Below are 19,831 nucleotides of genomic sequence, written 5' to 3'. Positions count from 1 at the left end.
AAGAAATATCCATTAGAAAAACCAACAACTAGATGGGCATGAGCACGTTTCCTCACTCCGAGGCTGTCTATCTTTTCTAGATGGGAACCTGAGAGTCAGCACCGCTCAGCCAGACATCAGAGTGGGCCTTCAAAGACCAGCAGTGTGGCTGTGCTGTCCCCTGAGCTTACAAGGAAGGCGCCCTCCTTGGGTGGGATACTCACCGCCTGGGCTGTTTTTATGGCCACAAATCTGTGATTCCCTTCCTTCCCACAAACGTATCCAAAGGCCCGGTGATCTGTGATGTCCTTTGCAATGTAGGAAATTTCGTGAACAGCATGATGATGCTGAAGGGCCTATCGGAGACAAAAGGAAGACATATTTCAAGGGACTTTCCCTTCGAGCTGTTGATCAATAAGAGATGTGTTTCAGCTACGTGTGAAGAGGCTCCAAGGGCTTTGGAAAAGCTGTTTGGTCCAGATGGGAGGAGGAGAGCTATGCCTGCCCTTGAGAAATGGAGGCATCCCTCCCTGGTCTTAATGCCGTGACCAGAGAGACAAACAGGACCGTTCACATGTTGAACGAGCGTCTGTGCGGTGGCTTCCGTGAGCTTGCCGGAGCCAGCCAGTCTAACTCAGGGTGTGGGCTCTGAGATGTCTTTCTCCATGACACAGCCCAGTCTAAGTTCTGGGCTGACACTTAACACACTGACACACGCAGAGCAGCTGCTTGCCACAGTGGAAGATGTCCACTGCACGACTACACGGGGCGCCATTCACATCATAGACCCAGACGTTTACATGGTTACAACACCTTTCTGACAGATGGTGATAGGGTGTCTTGAGGAACGAACACCTTTCTCTATCTTGTCCAAAGTCACTGCTTGGGCTAGAGGTCGGGTCCCCCGTAGCTCTGAGGCTTTCCACAGGTTGGTTCCTCTGTCTTGTCTGTCTGTTCCTTCTTTTATGTACTGACCCGAATCCTATTCCTCTTGCAAAGGCCATTTGAAACAGCACCACCTCTGTGAAACTGTCCCTGAAAAAGGCCGGCCTTCCCTCTCCCTGCAGAAGTAATTCCTCCCTCTTCCGTGTTTCCGTAGCACGTTAGTCTCCCGTGATAACGACACTCCTGATGGAGTCCTCGCACACAGCTCCCTGGGCCCCTGCTCCCAGGGACCTGCCTTCTCTGCCATGTTTGCCCTATTCCTGGTCGGCCTTCCCCACCAGGCTCTGTCTTCCTCGTCTCTATCATCCCGGCACCTTGCACTGTGCCTGGCCGATAACTGATCATCTAAAGTAAATTGGGATAGCTGATCAGCAATTTGAAAATCTTTTGAAACTGAGCTTCCTGCTTTTATTGTCTAAGCTGCAACAAATAATATTCACCATCCTTTTGGTGATGTTGATTTTTATGGCCATTTTCCTATATTAAACCTACTTAAAGCAATCCTCACTCAACAGTATTCTGTAAAGGCTTATGTATGCGTCTGGGTGTTATACGACATGTTTAAAGTCCTTATAACGGGCCTTTTCATTATACTGGGTGTTAAGAGGCTTGAATTCTAGTCACTATGTGAACCCAAGGCACTCACTGTACCTCTCTGGACCTCAGTTTATTGCTCTATCAAATGAGAAGTTTGTGCCAGATCCATGGCTCTTAACCCAAAGCCCTGGGTCTACTGGGGTCATTAAAGGTAATAAAAAGAGGTCCTAAGCAATTTTCAATATTTCAAAAAGCTAAACAGAAAGTTATAATTATTGCTGATAAGACTACACATTTCATTGTGCATGCAAATAAAAACACCAATTTACTGGAATTGTATCAGGTTACTGTTGTCCTCTTTAGCTAATCTTTGAGCAGATTCTCTTTGGCAATTAGTTATGAGTTCAAAGAATCCAAAGAGGAGAGTGAATGATTATACATGCATTTTTTTGGTGGAAAAAATCTTCCTCGTTACTGAGTCCATGGAGTGAGAATGTAACACAAGGGGAACTTTGTTATGAAAATGTTGGGAACCACTGGAGTAGATGTTCTCTAAGGTCTTGTTTCATCTCCCCAGATCCTTTAGGCATTAGGACCTTGAACCACACAGCCAGCATTTTGGAACAGCGGGCATCTGGCTCTCACGATGGTCATCATCGTAGTTCTGGACCATTCGTCCTGGCCTTCCATAATGTCCATTCCCAGCCCATTGCCATCTTTCCAGGCTTCTGAGTTTAGGAATCACTTCTGCAGTAGAATTTGCTGATACACCTTAACCTTCTAGAGTCTGATATTCATTAACCTCTTTGACTACTCTTGGGAGCTCTCCCTTCAGCTTCATGCTCTGTCCAGGTTGCCTGCTGCCTACTGTACATCATACTTGAGGGGTGGTGTCACTGCCCAGTCACCTCAGCTCCTCAAGTGGTCATAAGGGTAATTGTTTAATTTTAGTGTATTTCAACACAAATAAAGTTGGCGAAGAAGGGAGCGTTGTTAGTAAAATAATCAGGATCTATTTATTCTCGTTTCATTAAGAGGACATACTTAGCTAGCAGAGGAAAGCTGCTCGAAGAACGGTAGCTTTTTTATGGTGTTAATGATGTAAAATTGATGAGATTTACACTCACACAACATGGGGGTATTGATTTATAGGCTTCTGTGAGCTCGAATGGTAGGCAGCAGGAGAAAGTGGGAGACAAACATGTTCTCCTTCTCTGCCTTTGCTGAAAGTATTTCTCTCTCTGGATAATGTGCAGAATGTTATCCTCGTCTCCTACTAAATCAAAGTTTGACGACAGTGCCTTATTGATTGCCAAGTGGGATATTGCTCTGAAATTAAACTGCGATTAGAAGTCTTCCTGGTGGAATTAGATTTGGAGATGACTGTGCAGTGGTCAAATATCACTTCCTATGCACACAGCAGATGGAGATGTTTTAATTTATCTGGGCCTCCTCATTAAGTGTTTTAAAATCAAAACATTTTTAATGCCTGATGATACCTAATAATATACTTGCCTCACCAAGTATAACTGTGTGTGCGCGTGGAGTGCTTAAAGATATTTGTACCATTATCTTTTCCCACAGTTAATTTTATGACATGTTAAAAAGGATTACTGTGAAAGTGGCTCATTCATTTGGAAACTAAGAGTCAGTGAGGGAATATGTCTCCACTTTCTCCACCCTTAACCACGCATACAAAACACAGATACTTGGAAATACAAAGACATCACAATCCTGCTAATGCCACAGTTGTATCACCACGTTCATCTCAGCAACTCAGAGGATCTGGCAAATACTTGTTCACTGAGCCTCAAAACTGCTCCATGTCTTAAGCAGATTTTATCAGCACAATCAAAGACAATTGGAGCCAGAGGAACCTTATACATCACACAGGTCAACTCTGAGTTTATTCATGAAAGGACAGAGGGTCAGAGAGCGTTTTGGCAGAACTAGTCCTAAACCAGGCCTCATTCTCCCTAGTCAGGGTGACAAAGCTTTCAAAAGAGGAAATAATATTGTGTCGAATCAAGGTCACCTTCCCTTAGACTCCTGGCTCCCTAGTCAACAACAGAGCCATGATCCCCCGACAAGCTGGCAAGAGGAAGGCAAGAGAAGGGGAGAGCTGGGTAAGAAGGTAGAGCTGAGGCTGTCCTGTCAGGTATCTGAGGTCAGAGAGGGTCATGTATCAGAAGGTTTGGGGTAAAGACCAGCTATAAGGATCTCAAAGGAAAGGTCAAGACAGCGTGATCTGGAAGTGTGTTCTCAGGAGCCTGGCCATCTGTGGTTTCTGTTAAGCAGCCAAGGCTGGAAAGGCAAAGTGGGGTCCAGGGCCACAGGAGACAAAGACTGCTCATTCTAGGAGTGTTTCTGTGGGGAATTCTTGGAGCATCATGGGTTGTTCTGGAGGCAGCAGAAAATACTAGGCTGGAGAGGGAGGGAAAAGGTAGAGGAAAGGCAGATTCTGGTTGCCCTTCTACATTTCCTTTGGAAAATAGTTTTTGTCTTGGAAAACTAGTCTAGATATTAAAGTACTGCCAAAAAATAAAAGCAGGTATTTTAAAGATAGAGTTTTCAAGACAGCCTGCTTCTCTTCCACAGCTTCACGTATTCCTCCCATTCTGAACCCTGTTCTTTACGGTGTGGATGAAAGTTGTCACCGAAGAATTCCAGGAACAATCCAGAGGTCAACCTGGTCTATCCAGTCCACCCTTCCTCCCAGAGGTGAACTTCAGGTAAGTGAGGCTGCAGATAATCTAAAGAGCTCATCACTCCCACTTTGGGTTCTGGACTTTCCCACCTCTGGGCCACTGCTCACATTGTTTTCTCCACCCATTGCCCTCTTCATCCCTGACCCAAGCTTCATCAACTCCACAGAACCAGCCATGTCTGGTCTCCTCAGTCTTATCCCAGCTCCTAATACGGTTCCTTTTGAACAGTAAGTGCTAAATAATGTTCGATGAATTCAAGAAGGAAGGAAGAACTAAGCCATCTGAAGATATACATGCACAAGGTAGTTGCTCAAGAAATGCTCAATGAATGATTGAGTCAGATTGATTCACGACATTTCACATAGGATTCATTCTGTGAACAGAGGGTTTCTTATCTGACATCATTAAATCCTTTTTTTTTCCGTAGCATTTCCATAAGCCATTTACCAATGTTTCAATGAAGTATCAAATTGTTTGGAGGGTTATTATCTGACAGAATAAATTACAGAGAAGACTTAATTTGTAGCATGGCTCAATACAGCCAATTAAATACAGTATGGATGAGAAAGTCACCCACTCAGACTTTACCATTAGCTTTTTTTAAAGAATAAATTCTACCCTCTTTAGTCTTCATATTATTATTATGTGTGCGTGTGTATGTGTGTGCGTGTGTGTGTGAGAGTGGGTGCTTCCCCGAGGCAATGCTATTCACAGGAAAACTACCCGCCAGGATTCAAGTGAGTTAACAAAAAAACGAAACAAGACAAAACAAAAAAGCAGATAGACACAGAATAAAAATAGATACATGAAAAATACACTACTTCACACTACAGGCAATTACAGTAGTTAAAACCTCACAAGACAAAGGAAGGCCCAGACTCATTATAAAGGCCTTTCTGTTTTCTAACATATTTTTGGATGCATTTGCTGCATTGCAGTGCCAGTGAGGCTGGGTGGCAACCTCTGCAGCAGCCCCCAGGCCCCTCATTGTCAAATGCTAAATGGAGCAGGTCAGAGCGAATTCTTCCCTGAGTTCCCATCCTGAAATCTTCTAGAAGGTTTTACTCAAGGATAAGACCAAAGTTCCAAACATCCTAGTCTCTAGCTGAAGAGGCTGTGTGACAACAGAGAAAGGAATGTGGACTCTGGAGCCAGAGAGAAGACAATTCAAATTTAAGCTCTCTTATTTAGACGTAGCTTTGGGCACGTCACTCCAACTTTCTGAGCCTCATTTTCTCTTTTTGTATAATACAGAGAATGATACAGAAGCCAAAAGGCTGTTGGAAATGTTAAATTGATTCATATAAAACATACCAGATATAAATGAGATGCCATTTTCCCCACCAGAGTGAAAAAAAAAGGTAACACCCAGAGTTGATAAAAGTGTGGGGAAACAGACACATTCCTGGGCTCCTGGTTTCCTGTGTGTACAACAAGGATAATAACAGGACCTCCACCGTGGTCCTGTTAGGAAGATGAGCGAGTTAGTGCCTGAAAGGGCTTGGAACAGGCCAGGGCGCACAGTCAGGGCTGTGGGAGTGTTGGCCATTGTGGCCATTTTTGTTATTTGTGGGAGTGTGATTTGGTGCAACTTTTCTGGAGGGCAGATTGGCTGTACGTTTCAAAGCCTTAATGACATGCATGAACTTTGACCCCATGATTCTTCTTGTAGGGACTCAATTGTCTGTAAATAATGTCAGATGTGGGCAAAGACTCAGATACAAGATATTCCCTGCAGTGCTGCTAGAATAGTGAAAAATTAGAAATGTCTGAAGTGCTGGGCGGTAACCGATTGGTTGAAGAAACTGCATTTTGCTATAAGATGAAATAATATGCAGTAACTGAAAATTATCTTGGGAATGTATGTGTTTTTTGCTGTGGAAATATATTCACAGCATCTTGCTGAATGAAAAAAGCATATTACAAAATAGTATGTTTAATATGATCCTGCTTTTGAAAAAAAGGATGCATATCCATATATATGTGTCTAAAAAGTCTGGAAGCACATGCAACAAAATCTTAACAAGAGTTCTCTCTTGAGTGGTGGAATTACCAGTGATTTTTAAAAGCCTGACTTTTGCTTATTTATAGTAATTTTTTAAAAATTATACTAATTCATACTGATTACCTCAAGTACTAAGTATTAAATAAATATTAAAATACTAAGTATTAAAATAAAGAAAAAACATAAGACGCTTTTTTCTCTCATATTTGAATTTAGTGAATTTAGTGTAGGCACCATCACTGATCCCTTTTTACAACCATCTTTGAGCCCACTCAGCCTCTTGCATTCTCACCCCCATAACCAAGACGTGTCAATGTCACATTCCAAATATCTTTCACTTTGTCCATTTCTCTCCATCTACACCACCAGACTGAGGTCACAGCCATCATTTCTAGCCTGGATAAGTGCAATGGCCTCAGTCCCTACACGTCCACTTTTGTTGGCCTCTGCTCTAATAGTCACACCACGGTGAGAAGGGATTGAGAGAAAATCTGGCAAATTTGATCACGGCTATCTAGTACTTAAAACACATCAAAGGCTTCCCATTGCTCTTAAGATGAAGACCAAAATCTCTGCCAGGGCCTCCGTCCACCTCCCCAGGGTCTCTCACCATGGCCCCCTTGTTTCCCACCACCCTGGGTCATTATTCCGTCCTCAAACGCGCCACACTCCCCTCTCAGGTTTTTGCACGTGCTGTTCCATCTGCCTAGAAAGCTCAACTCCTCCTCTTCAGACCTCAGCACAGATGTCTGTTCTCTTCAAAAGCTTCCCTGACTTTCCAATAGAGACCTGGTTCCCATAACACAAGTCCTCTTAGCTGCCTGGACTTGTCCATGTGGGGAATTGTTCGGTTTGTCATTATGCATGTGGGTACATATACACAATAGTCAGCCCCAGGATGCAGCAACAATATCTCTTTTCTCACCTTCTTATCCTGAGCATCAAGTACAGTGTTTGACCTAGAGTAAGGATTCGGTGCACACATATTTCTATTGTAGTAAAATACACATAACATAAATCGATAACTTTAACCATATTTAAGTGTACAGTTTTGTGGCATTAAGTACATTCACAGTGTTCTGCAACCGTCACCACCATCCATCTCCAGAACTTTATCATCTTCCCAAACTGACAGCCTGTACCATTAAACACCAACTTCCCATTCCCCCTCCCCCAGCCCCTAGCAACCGCATTCTACTTTCTGTCTCTCTGAGTTTGTCAGTACATATTTTAAATGAATAATTTGAATGAATAAATCTGTCAGCAGGATCCTGAGTCCAAGTCCCCCGTCCACCCCCGGCTCTCCCAGCGCCTCCGTCTCTAAGCCCCCATGTCCTCAGCTGTGAAAACGAGCAGGTCAGACTCAGTCAACATTCATGTCCTCTTTTGCTCTAGACACTTTCCAATCCTTTTTAAAATTTTATAACAAATCAATAGCTACAAAATCCCAGCTTCTTCTTAGTAGCTCTCAAAACCTATGTTATCCACACAGCTCTGAAAAGATGTGAGTGAAGTCCTTGCCTAAAAATAGGGAGAGGAACTAGTTAACTCATGGAGAGCATCCTAGACCTGTGATTTGGGCTTACATTTGTCTAAGAGGAAAAGTGGAGCCAGGCGTGCTTAATCAATTAGCAATCACCAAAATGACAAGGAAGCAGAGTTCTGCTCAGGAGAAGTAAAAACCACCTTAAGCAGGAAACTGGCTTCCACGTGAAGCACTAGTTTCCTAACACTGGGGTTCAACCACAATTCCACGTCCCATGACCAAGGACGTGGCTACAGCATCGTCACACTTGGCAGTAGGTCGGACTAGCTGTCCTCTCTCATTCATTCCCAAAAGCCCTTCCAGACTAGACCCTGGAAATACTGAGATGAGTAAGATGCAGTCTGGGCTCTCAAAAGTCGGCAATGTGCATGAGCATGTGCGTGCATGCATGTGTGTGTGTAAGAAAGGGGCTCCGTTTCGGCTACTTACTCAGAGTATTTTGTATATTGTGTTGTCCTGTCCCCATTTCCAAAAGGCATGTGGTATGATGGAAGGATCTGAATCTCAGCTTTGTGGCCATGGGCAAGTCACCTTATCTCACTGAGCCTCAGTTTCTTCATCTGTAAAATGGGAATGATCCCTTCCTCACAGGGATGTGAGGAAGGTCACTGGAAGTGTCTGGCAGTCTATTTGGAAGACAGGAGGCTTTTAATACTTTGGATCTTTTCCCAGGCAACTGAGTTTAAGATTCTTGCTCTAATGACTACGTTATACAGTGTTCAATCACCAAGCACGGTTCCCTCGGGGAGCCCTTCTTTAGAGCCGACAGGATAATAGTCTTGGAGTGGCCAACAGATGGTGAGAGAGAGTCCACTGGGAAGTCAAGTCACCAGGAAAGAAAGAGGAGCTGAGAGTTAGGGTTTCAAACTTCGTGATGTCATCTAACAGCCTGGATCTCACCACCCTGGGGAATTTAACCCTGTACTGTTCAGTTATGTAAATCAGTGAATTCTTTTGTTGCTTAAGTCTATTTAAGGGAGCTTTGTATTACTCACAACCAAGAGGTTTCTGAACAACATAGTGACCATCATTATCCCTATCTTAGACAGGAGGAAACAGGCTCAGAAAGCAGCGACCTGCCCAAGAAACATCAGGCTGACGTAGTCTTTAGCAAGTCTCAGGGACACTTGAGTCTATGCCTGGTTTATTGTTAGTAGTAATTAATATTGGAATTGCAATTTTGAATTTGCTCCGGGTATATATTAGGATACAATAGATACATTGTTATTAGAAAGCAAGATTTTCAGTGAAAGAAAAATGCGATATAAATATAAAAGTTACGAAATAACCCAATAATTTTAAATTTGAATTGGAAATATCAATATGAACTCACGATTTAAAAACTACATTCCTAGCACCGTTCACAGAAAAAAAGGCCTAGAAGCAGTGAGCTCACCCTATGGAGCTATTTATTATCTAGCTTTCTACTTATCTATTGATCGCTTTACCCATCTAGAGAGAAAGAGAGTCAGAGAAAGCAAATATGGCAAAAGGTGAAATTTTCTGTTTGTTTTAACATTTTCATGGGAATATGTTACAGAAAAAAATTAAATCCTGGCATGCTCTTTTCTCTACCTCCCACTTCCTCTTCCTCTTCCGAGAACAGGAGAAACCAAGGCACTGAACACTTCAATGACTTAACTGAGAGTAGGCGGCGGACAATAAAGGCCTTTACCAAGTCCACCTCAGGCAGCCATTGGTCCAAAACATAAGAGGGTCTTTCAATGTGCTCAGAAGTTAGAGTGAGAGTTGCCAGTCTTCTTTGTTCATCTTGCACGCCCACGGCCAGCATAAATAAACCGCAGCCTGTACCTTTCTATTTTCAACAACAGCATTTTTAAGAGTTCAGATTGAATAAATATGGGAACGATTTATACTTCTGAAACTCTAGGGAAAAAATATCCCAAGCTTGGAAGATTCTCCAAATATGCATAATGATTCAGATTTTATTTTTATTATATTAAAAAAAAAAACCCAGTACTATTCAGAGAGTGCCTAGGCACTGTGCCAGGTACTCTGCATACATAATCCTCATTTATGTCCCTCACCCAGCAACCTTACAGATTATTTCCCTGCTTTTACTGTTGAGGTAACTGAGACACAGAGAGGTTGAGTAACTCTCCCCAGGTCACACTGCTGATAAGGTAGACCCTGGATTGCTGCCAGGTATGGAGGCTTCAGACCCCAGGCAGCCTCTGTGCACTTTGAACACAGTACTCTAACTGCCTATATTTTCATACTCCTAAAATTCTTATTTTGATTTCTGTTTCTTTCTGCATGAAGAATCCTAATAACCATCGTAGGTGTTTAGTAATGTAACCAATGATTTCAATAGTTTAGCTTGTGGTGTAAAATTATTGTAGTAAGTAGGTAAATGAGTGTGGATGAATGGAAATGAAACAGCATGTTTTGCCACAAGTCATTGCAGAAGTGAAGTCATTATATTTAATGGAAAATTACTTTTTGTGTTGTAACCAGTCTGAAATTAACCTCTGCCTTGGTCATAAAGAAGTCTTGCCTGCCAGATAGAAACTTACAAAAAAGTGAATTGACTAAAACGCAGTCAATGGAAAGAACATTGGAATTAAGAGTGAGAAGGCTGGGATTCCAGGTCCTGGTGTCTTCGTCTATAAATTGAGGTGGATAGCAGGTGGTGACCATGGTGAACATGGCTTCTAAGATCCATCTTACTAAGACACTTGGGTGCTGAGGAAACACATCACTTTGGATGGACACAGGTCAGCATCTGAAATCTGGACCTATTCTGTACAACTTGCATCACTTTGGACAAATTACCTAGCTTCTCCGAACCTTGGTGTTCTTATCTGTAACGCCTTTAGTCTGGGGTGAGAACTGAATAAAGATCATGCTGGTAAAATTCCTGGTCTCATGCTTGACACCTGATGATGCTCAATAAACGGCAGGACCTCTGCAGCTCAAAGATTGTTACCTAAGTTGTCAGCCATTGTTACATGTTGAATTGTGCCTTCCCAAAACTCATATGTTGAAGTTCTAAACTTCAGAACTTCAGAATGTGACTTTATTTAGAAACAGTGTCATTACAGATGTAATTAATTAAAATCATAATAGGGTGTGCCTCGAATCCAATATGACTGGTGTCCTTACAGAAAGGGGACATCTGGACACAGACATACACACAGGAAGAACGCCTTGTGAACATGAATGCAGAAGTGGGGTGATGTGTCTAAAAGCCAAGGAACACCAAAGATTGTCAGCAAACCACCAGAAGCCAGGAGGGAGGTCTGGAACACACCCTGTCTCAGAGCCCTCAGAAGGAAGCAACCTGGCCAAAACCTTGATCTCAGACTTCTAGCACCTAGAACAATGAGACAATACACGCCTGTTGTTTAAGCCACCTCAGTCCTGGTGACTTATTTCGGCAGCCCCAGGGAAGGAATGCGGCCGTCTCCTTAGCTTTATCTCCAGATCCCTTTGAGGAGTTTGCCAACAGAATACGGTGGTGAACAACCAAATCTTAGGTATCCGCTCCCCTCTCTGCCCCCTCAGGGAGGCTTCATCTTCCCACCTGTAAAATGAGGGCCAGGACTGGTCCCGCCAGCTCTGCTCTGCTCTGCTCTTCAATGCAGAATAGCAAACTCTTTCGTTTTCCTATTGCTGCCAGGCATTGCTACTTAAATCAGAAGCTGAGTGCAGTGCAGCGCCATGCAATTTACAGCTGCATCTATCCAATTATTCCCCATTTAATGCTGTGTAGCGTTTCCCCAAATACAGCGCCAAACCGCTGAGGTGGTGGGCTGAGGTCTCTGAGTACCAGGATCAATTGTTTCTCTTACACTAATTGGGCCCATGATTTGTTAGGCTGTTGCCTTGGAAAATGAACTGTCACTAAAAGAAATTAGCACAAAATTGTCCCCTTAGTCGAAAACACACCAAACGCCGTCCTGTAGCCATCTCCTTCAACTCACCTTAGGGTCTCAGAGGGCAAAATTGACATGAACTAATACATTCTAACCCTTGGCTCTATCGTCTTCCTGTTAGAGATGAGAAAACTGAGGCTCAGAGGGGTTAAGCAACTTGCCCAATCAACGTTCAATCAATGGTGAAGTTCCGAGCTGGGGCTAGCAGCCAATGTGAGGGCTAACTTCATGCCCACTTTACTATGTCAAGCTGGGCAGTGGTCGGCAGGTCCTGCCCAGCTCTCTGCTCATTTACCCCTCCTGGCACTATTTTCACCTCTGTCCAGACTCAGAGACAGCTGCAGCCACGTGAGAGCAGAGGTGGGGAGCCCTGCTTAGTCCAGTGCTTCCTGCATGCGGTACCACTAGCTGCGGGCCCAGCTCTGACTCGCCCCGGACTCCATCCGAGTACCAGGCCTCGCCCTTGATGCAGAAGCTCTTGTCAGGCTCCACACTGGCTGCTGGGATACCACCTGGAGCTGGCAAGATCCCGCCCTTGAGATGCTCACAGGCTCTGGGGAGACAGGGAGGCAGATGCCTTTGTGTCGTGTTTTCAGAGAAACCCACTCCCTTTCTTCCTGGCACACACCAGCCTGTAATTATCCCCTCATTGGCCTGGCTACCTGGTGAACATCTGTCTCCTCCATCAGACTACAGAGGCCAGGAAAGCAGGGCCCGCGTCAGCTCCTGGGTCACCACTGACGCCCAGCACCCCGCACCCGGCACAGTGCCTGACGCTTAGAAGGAGCTCAGTAATGACCTGTGGAATAAATAAGTGAATATTGTGCTCAGGCCATGATAAAGTTAAGGGGGTGTGAATTGACTCGATCAGTAGGAGCTGACTAGGTAAAAATTAGTGACTGTGCGGGTGGTGGGGATCAAGAAGTTCAATCCAGAGGGCTAACAAAGAGACGTGAAGCTATAAAATAACATGCTATGTGTAGGCAACTGCAATCAGTTTGGGATTATTAGACCATAAGATGCTAGGCAGAGAGCAGCAGTGCGAGAAGGGAGGCGGGGGCCAGGGATGCAGGATTTTGAAGGCCAGGTTAAAACACCGGGTGGTTGAAATTGTTGGCTCCTTTCTGCTTGACTCTGCTGTTAATCTTAACTGCAGTTGACCCTTTCAGCAACTGTCCTTCTCTAGCGTGAAGAAGGACGTGAGCTGAGCAGTCCCTGCCAGCTGGGTGCCATCGGAACGGGAGCCACTAGCACGTGTGTGCCAAGGGGATGCGCAGCTGAAGTGTCCAGAAGGGTGAATCACAGGTGACAATGGTTACAGGTGAACCTGGCTGTCCTCTGGAGAGGAGGGCCCAAGGGCCCTGGCGAGACTGTGCAGCTGGACTTGGAGAACTACCCTTCTGCCCCGGGTCACAAAGGCCACACATTTTGGTTTGGGGACAGTCTGGCAAAATGTTTGTCAGCTGAAGATGATCCTGCCTTCCTCCACCCCAGAGCACTGCTCCTGGCCCACAGTCCATGACCCACAGAAGGTGATTCCAAGCTCCCTGTAACAGAGGACAGAGGTTCTGTCTTAGGAGGAAACCTGCACGGTGGTGCTGGTGGCAGCAGTGGGGATGGTGGTTGCCTCTTTAACAGGCTGCACTTGTAGCTTTTGGAGAAAACTGGATACATTTTCCTACCTCATAGCATAAGGCTTTATGGTGAAATGTATGAGTAAGCACGGTCTATGTGCCAGGGTAAGACGGGTCTGGACTGTTCCTTGGCTCCACCACTTTCTTTGACCTTGGGGAAGTCGTAGGCTGCACCGGGCCTTGGTGGCTCCATGTGTGAGATGTTCTCTCAGAGGGCCACCAAGAAGGCTGCATGGTAAGCTGTCAGGTGCTTGGCAGATGCAAGTGGTGCGGCAATGGGGAGGGGCAGAAAGCACACTGGGCGCAGAGCTAAACAACCTGGCTTCCCGCACCTGCTGTCCTTTCAGAGCGCAGGTGCTGTGGGCCTGCTAAGGGCTGGATGCTGTGCAGGTGGAGGGCAAATGAAATGCACATGACCAGAGGCCGTGCCTGCCCTCCCGGAGCACACAAACTGCAGGACACAGCCGGGTGCACAGACCATTGCAATAGGACGTGGTAAGTTCTCAGCGAGAGCTAGATGCCAGATGGGGCTGAGGGAGCACACAATAGGGGCAGTTCACCCCACTGGGGCAGGCTGCCAGGATGAGAAGGCATCCAGGCTGACTCACAAAATACAAGGAGTTACAATGTGGAAAGGAGGAGGACACTCCAAGGCACAGGCAGCATCATCCACAAAGCCAGAGGGAAGAAGCTGGCTTTGGGGAAGTCTGAGGGGTTTAGAGTTGGGTGTTCAGAGGACCCTGGTGTGAGGTCATACAGACAGGTATGATCCTTCTGTACACTTTCCAGGGCAACTTCCCAGTGCCACCTAAAGGAGAGCTGGGCCAGGGCAGAAGGCAGAGGCCTGTCGTGTCGCTCTGAGGATTCTACTGAGACCTCGGGAGGAGCCACTGAAGGACTGGTGCCTGGCACTCCTGACAGGGTTTCCTTTCCCAGCTGGGTTAGCTGCTCCCCCTCTGTGCTCCCTGAGCCTCTTGTCTGCTGCCCCTGTGCTCAGAATACTTGTTATTACAATTTGCAAAAATGTATTATCTCTAACCACCTCTCTTTAACCTGAGTGTCCATTCGTGAATCTGCGGGAGGACACCAGTGGCTCACCCACTTGGCAGAGCTGGTGGGAGGATCACACAGACCCGCGGTGGAAAGCAGAAGGCACCACTGACAGATTCTCTTTGGCCAAACTCAAGCTGGGCTCCTCTAAGCCCTCTTCTCTCCTAGGCCTCAACCTTGGCCTACAAAGACTCAAATAAAGCACTAACATAGTTTCTGACAGCTCAAGGCCATACCCCTAGGGTGACCCCAGCCCCCTTAAAGTGCCTGCCTGAGAGAACTGGCTGTTCCAGAGACACCTGAAAACAGGCGTCTCCCAGTCTCTGTGGGAGGGGAGGGGCCTAAGCTTGGATAAGTATCAGCGAGTAAACCCAGATGGGTTTCACACGGACCAACCCTCCCCGCCTTTCCACTGTTTGTAATTTTTCAAAACTACCTGGGCTGACTCTGCAGGAGGCCCTGCTCTGCCCTCTCCCTTCTCCTCCCTTTAAAAAGCCCAGTCATCTCTGCATAATCGGAGTGGAGCTCGGCTCTTTCTCCTACTGGCCGCAGTTCCTGAATAAAATCTGTTTACACCCTGTAACGTCCAGCTGTGTTTATCTTTGACAGCACACAGGTGACACAATCTCTGCCTAGAGCACCAGCAGGGCCTGGCTGAGTGACTAACGCACTCTCTGACTCTGACTCTGACCCTGGGATAGAGACTGTGGCACGTGGCTAAGAGCACAGCTCTGTGGTCAGAGGTCCCAGCCTGGCCTCTCTGCACAAGCTCTGTATAGCGGGGCTAGTCCCTGACCCTTTCCGGGACTCTGCTTTCTCGCCTGTGTAATGGGAATGACTGTCTCCATCTCACAATGGTTGTTACGAGAATTATATGAATTAACACACATGACACACTTAGCATGGTGCTCAGCACACAGTAAGTGCTTAATAAATGTAACAGTGTTATTTCAAAGTCATTCAAAGCATATCCCATGTGGAAATATCTTTTCTGTTTATGCAAAATATATGCCCTCACCTGGCACATACCCTGGTGCACAGTCAACACTTAGCAAACACTTGTTGAGGAAACGACAATGTTAGAAAAGCTTATCCTTGCTGTTATTCGCTCCTACATCCTTCCCAGTCTTGTCCCGGGACTGCACTGTGCCCACTGGACTGGGTCTACACAGCAACTTTGGCAGCATCCTTGGTGCTCGTACATACAGGATGTACCCGCACATTCTGTAATATGAGGCAGACGAGGATGTGAGTGAGAACCCATGACACCCAGAGTGGGTCCACGAGCAGACATGGCCAGAAGAAATGCTGGAAGGTCTGACTCAACTGAGCAGAAGCAAAACTTGGCTTGAGGCTGCTACATCGCATTTTTCCTTTGTGTACCAGAATGGAACGAGGGGACAAAGTGATAGGAGTTGTCAAGTTTTGAAATGAATAATAAGATGTTTTTGGAGTGAGGCATATGAAAGAGATGAGCTAAAAATATAGCCGGCACCAAGAGCATCTGGGAAGCAGAAGGATTAGCTAGGAGCCTTTAATTGCAGCAGAACAAAGACCCCTGCTGAAGGGAACGTATCCCTCACCAGTTGCACCTGCCAGCAGGTGAGAAAAGGATGAAGACCCAGGGTCCCTCCCGCCCCACTTCAGGAAATTAATTCCAATAAAGAGGTATTATTGTGTATCATTTGGATGCAATGGGAAACATCAACGGACTCGGCGGTGGGTGGGGGGGCGCATTTTGGAGCCCCTCCTACATGTCTGATGCTTATCTTATGGGATTGATTTAATTCTCATTACAAGCCAGCAAGGAAGGTTTTACTGACTATTTATTTGACAGAAGACACTGAGGCTCAGAGAGTGAAGTTGTAGGCCTAAGTTGGAACAGCTGGAAAGTGGAAGTCTTGGGATTGGACCCCCCACACCCGCAATGGTCTAATTCCCAAATCCAACAGCATGATAACACACTGCCTCCTACACATTTCCCTCGTTTAGTGTCCTCTACCCGAAGTATGTCTCCTAAAATACTCATCAGCTGTCTCTACATCCATCTCTCTCCCTCCCTCCCTTCCTCTTTCCCCCATCTCCTTTCTTTACCTCCCTGTTTGGATAAAAACTTCCCATTGCTTTCGTAGGCCCACAGCACATAAGGCAAGCACCTCATTGTATTGTTCAAGGCTCTGGCCTCTGACAGTTAATATCTGTTTCATGCTTATATGTGCAAAGAGCTTTATAGCTTTTAAAGCTCTCTTCATTTATTATGTCTTTCATTATCTTGTTTTATTATCTCCATCATACAATAAGGAAGTTACTTAGCCCAGAGAGGCTAAGTAATCAGCCCAAAGTCACATGTAGGAAGCAGCAGGTCTGGAATCAGCACCCTTGAGGACCTGAATCCTAAGCTCAGAAATCTAAGCTCTTTCCGTATCATCTTGATAGAAGCAGTAAGTACAGAGATTAAGAATACGGACACTGGAACTGGGCTGCCAGCCTTCAAATCTTGGCTCTGCCCCTTAACCAGCTATGTGACCTTGGGTAAACAAGTACCCTCTCTGTGCCTCAGTTTCCTCATCTGGAAAATGAGCATAACGATAGTATCTATCTCATGGAGTTGTGACGATTAACTGGGTTATAATATTCAATACACTTAAAATAGTGTCTGGCATCTAGTAAACATTGTGTTAGATTTTTGCTTATTTTTGGTTTTTGTTTCTTTGTGAATATGTACCTTCTCCTATTGTGCACATCCTCCTGCAGTGGAGAGGACCCTGGAACTGGCCCAAACCACCCGGTGAGGAAGTGGACGAGTTGGGATTTGACTCTTTCAATGCATCATTGAGACTCTCACTTGCATTCCTCTCCCTGTGGGATTGGATGCAGCAAAGCACCGGGCTGAGTCTCTCCTGGCCCGGAATGAGGATGTGTGCCTCCTGAGAGGACATGCTGTTGTAAGGACATGCCCTCAGGGGGACATTGGTTCTCACCACTGTATCTAGGTATTTGTTCTTTCAGTGACATTGCTGAGTGAATAGTCTTACCTTCTAAGCACTGTACCGGACCCTAGGGACACTGTGCTGCAACAGACGTGACCCCTGCTCCTCCTGAGTTCAAGGTCTAGTGGGGAGCCATGCATGAGCAACGGCAATGCATTTTGCTAGGTGCCCTGAGAAGGGAAGAACCGGGGATAGGGGAACCCCTGAGGGATGCCTTTGACTGCAATAGGGGTGGGGGCACGCCCTAAGTACTTGCATTCTGAGAATGAGGAGAAGCATTTAGAAACCATATAATCTACTTTTCTATCCTCAAAAAATAAAGAAAATAAAAAATCCTTCCTAGGCCTCCCCTTCCCAGACACAAAATGAAGTAGTCTGTCTCTTGTTCAGGAAAGGAGTAACTGAGAAGGATGGGGGGGTCTTCACTTGTGTCATTCCGGAAGAAAAGTAAAAACAGGTAAAAGTCCTGATAAGATCCTGAAAAGTGCCAGACACAGCTGGGCTCACATAGCGACTCTGCCAGTGCACAGCTCTGGGCTTGCTAGGCCAGGATGGGGTCAGGTCTCGTTCCAAGACAGGCCCGGCCATTCCTGGAGCAGCTGATAAGCAGCACAGGTGACGTAAGTGAGAGGGGCTCAGCCAGAGGGGGGTGGTCCCTATTGTCTTCCTCTCTGAGTCATGGAGGCATGCCCAACGTTCAGAGTGGAGAGAGATGTTCTCCTGGTCAAAAGGTGTTGTCCTGTTGGCTCTGAGCCTTCTCAGCACCAGAAATAAGAAATACCACCACATACGGCAATAATTCTAACGCTCGGTGAACCCAGTTCCAGGCTAATGCTGGAACCCAGGCCTTGAAAATTATTTTGTGCCAGCAGTGGACCAATCTCTACTCATCTAGAATGCAGTGTGACACCTGGCCTTAGCTTCCTCATCTATAAAACGTATCCCGGGCACGTTTGATGTATGTTCTGTGTTCTATTTTTTTTTCTTTTTGAGGAAGACTAGCCCTGAGCTAACTACTGCCAATCCTCCTCTTTTTGCTGAGGAAGGCTGGCCCTAAGCTGACATCCATGCCCATCTTCCTCTACTTTATATGTGGGACGCCTACCACAGCACGGCATGCCAAGCGGTGCCATGTCCGCACCCAGGATCCAAACCGGTGAACCCCGGCCGCCGAGAAGCAGAACGTGCAGACTTAACCGCTGCGCCACCGGGCTTGCCCCTCTTTGTTCTAAAAATGTATAAAACTCTACTGGAAACCAGGCTTCTCTGGAAAGCTTTCTTCCTTTGTGGAGACTGCCTTCCCGGGTTATAACCCTCACCCTGGTTCAAGTAAAGCTCACCTTATCTCTCATTTGTAGAATGGTTATTTGTTATTTTGCATCAAGAAGCACATTATCAGCTCATAACAATCTTCCAATGAATGGTCCCGTCTTCAAATGACCGGTATGACCCTTGGCCACAGTTTCACTCTGCGGTTTCTCAGTTTCCTGATCTGTAAAATGGGACAATAAGCTGCCTGCACATCCTAATGTTTGAGGTAAATGAGAGGACCTCTGTGAGCACCTGGAAGAGGCCCCTAATGTCAGATGGGCTCGAGCGCCGGGAAGCTTAGAGCTGGCATCTTCAAAACTTTTATTCTTCCTTTCATTCCAATTTAACTGAGTGCAGTTTCTTTCTCTCACTTGTTTCTTAATTTTTCGTCCCTTGAATAGTATTTGTGGGGTGCCTGCTGCCAGGCGGCGCAGAGCAGGGCACTCTGGCTGTCTGTGTCTTCTCTTCCACAGCTGCTTTTACAGGAAGGACAGAGCCTCACCTCAGCTTGTAAACCTGCACAACGTTCTTGCTTCCTCACGAGTCCAGCAATTGCAGCAGAAAAATCCAAACTTCTCTGTTCCTTTCACATATGCACGTACATGGAGAACTGCTTCTTAGATGTACCTTCTCAGTTGCCTGTCTCCAAAGGTCAGGGGGCCTGAGGTCACAGTGACCACAGGCAGGAGGAGAAGGGGGGACTTTGGATGCAGTCACGTGGAAGTGGCCAATCCCACCCCCAAATTCCCATTACATATCCACTCCCTTAGGACGAACAGGATTTCGGTTTGATCACTTTGTCATGTCTCCTAAAATTACTTTGAAACTGGTATCAGAGAGTATGTCCTGTGGGGAGACCCCTCGATCATCCCCTGAAGGACCTCACGGTTGCTGATGCTCAATCCTGATCTCAGGCCTAAATCACACCAGGATCCCTGGATGCTCATTCCCGGGACGCCAGGCTGGCGGGAAGCCAGGAGAAGGGCTTTGTGGACGTGGTTTCTGGAAAGCAACCGACAGCTGAAGTATCTGTCCGGCCCTACTTCTGCGCTCCAGAAAAGCACCTTCTTGCCACCCTGGCTGGCACGGAGTGTTGACAGCCTTATGTCTCACTCTCTGGCCCTGAATTATTTGTGCTCTGCGTCCTCACTCATGCTGATTTTCCTTGCTTTTGACTTATTGATGGCTTCCTGTTAAAAGCTCTTCTTTGGCTATAGCTTTCCAAGA

General features: G+C 46.0%; 1 protein-coding gene across 6 annotated transcripts in view; it reads right to left on the bottom strand.

Annotated features, from left to right (window-relative positions):
• DAB1 (DAB adaptor protein 1) overlaps positions 1-19,831 on the bottom strand; it is a 395,398-nt gene that overhangs the window by 65,644 nt on the left and 309,923 nt on the right. For all 6 annotated transcript variants that reach the window (XM_046660109.1, XM_046660108.1, XM_046660106.1 and 3 more), the window contains one exon: positions 204-335. In XM_046660109.1, coding sequence (XP_046516065.1) covers positions 204-335 — 132 coding nt within the window. The remainder of the gene's footprint in view (positions 1-203; positions 336-19,831) is intronic.

This window comes from Equus quagga, chromosome 5 (assembly GCF_021613505.1).
Source record: "Equus quagga isolate Etosha38 chromosome 5, UCLA_HA_Equagga_1.0, whole genome shotgun sequence".
Lineage (NCBI taxonomy): Eukaryota > Metazoa > Chordata > Mammalia > Perissodactyla > Equidae > Equus > Equus quagga.
This window is presented reverse-complemented; position numbering and strand designations above follow the sequence as displayed.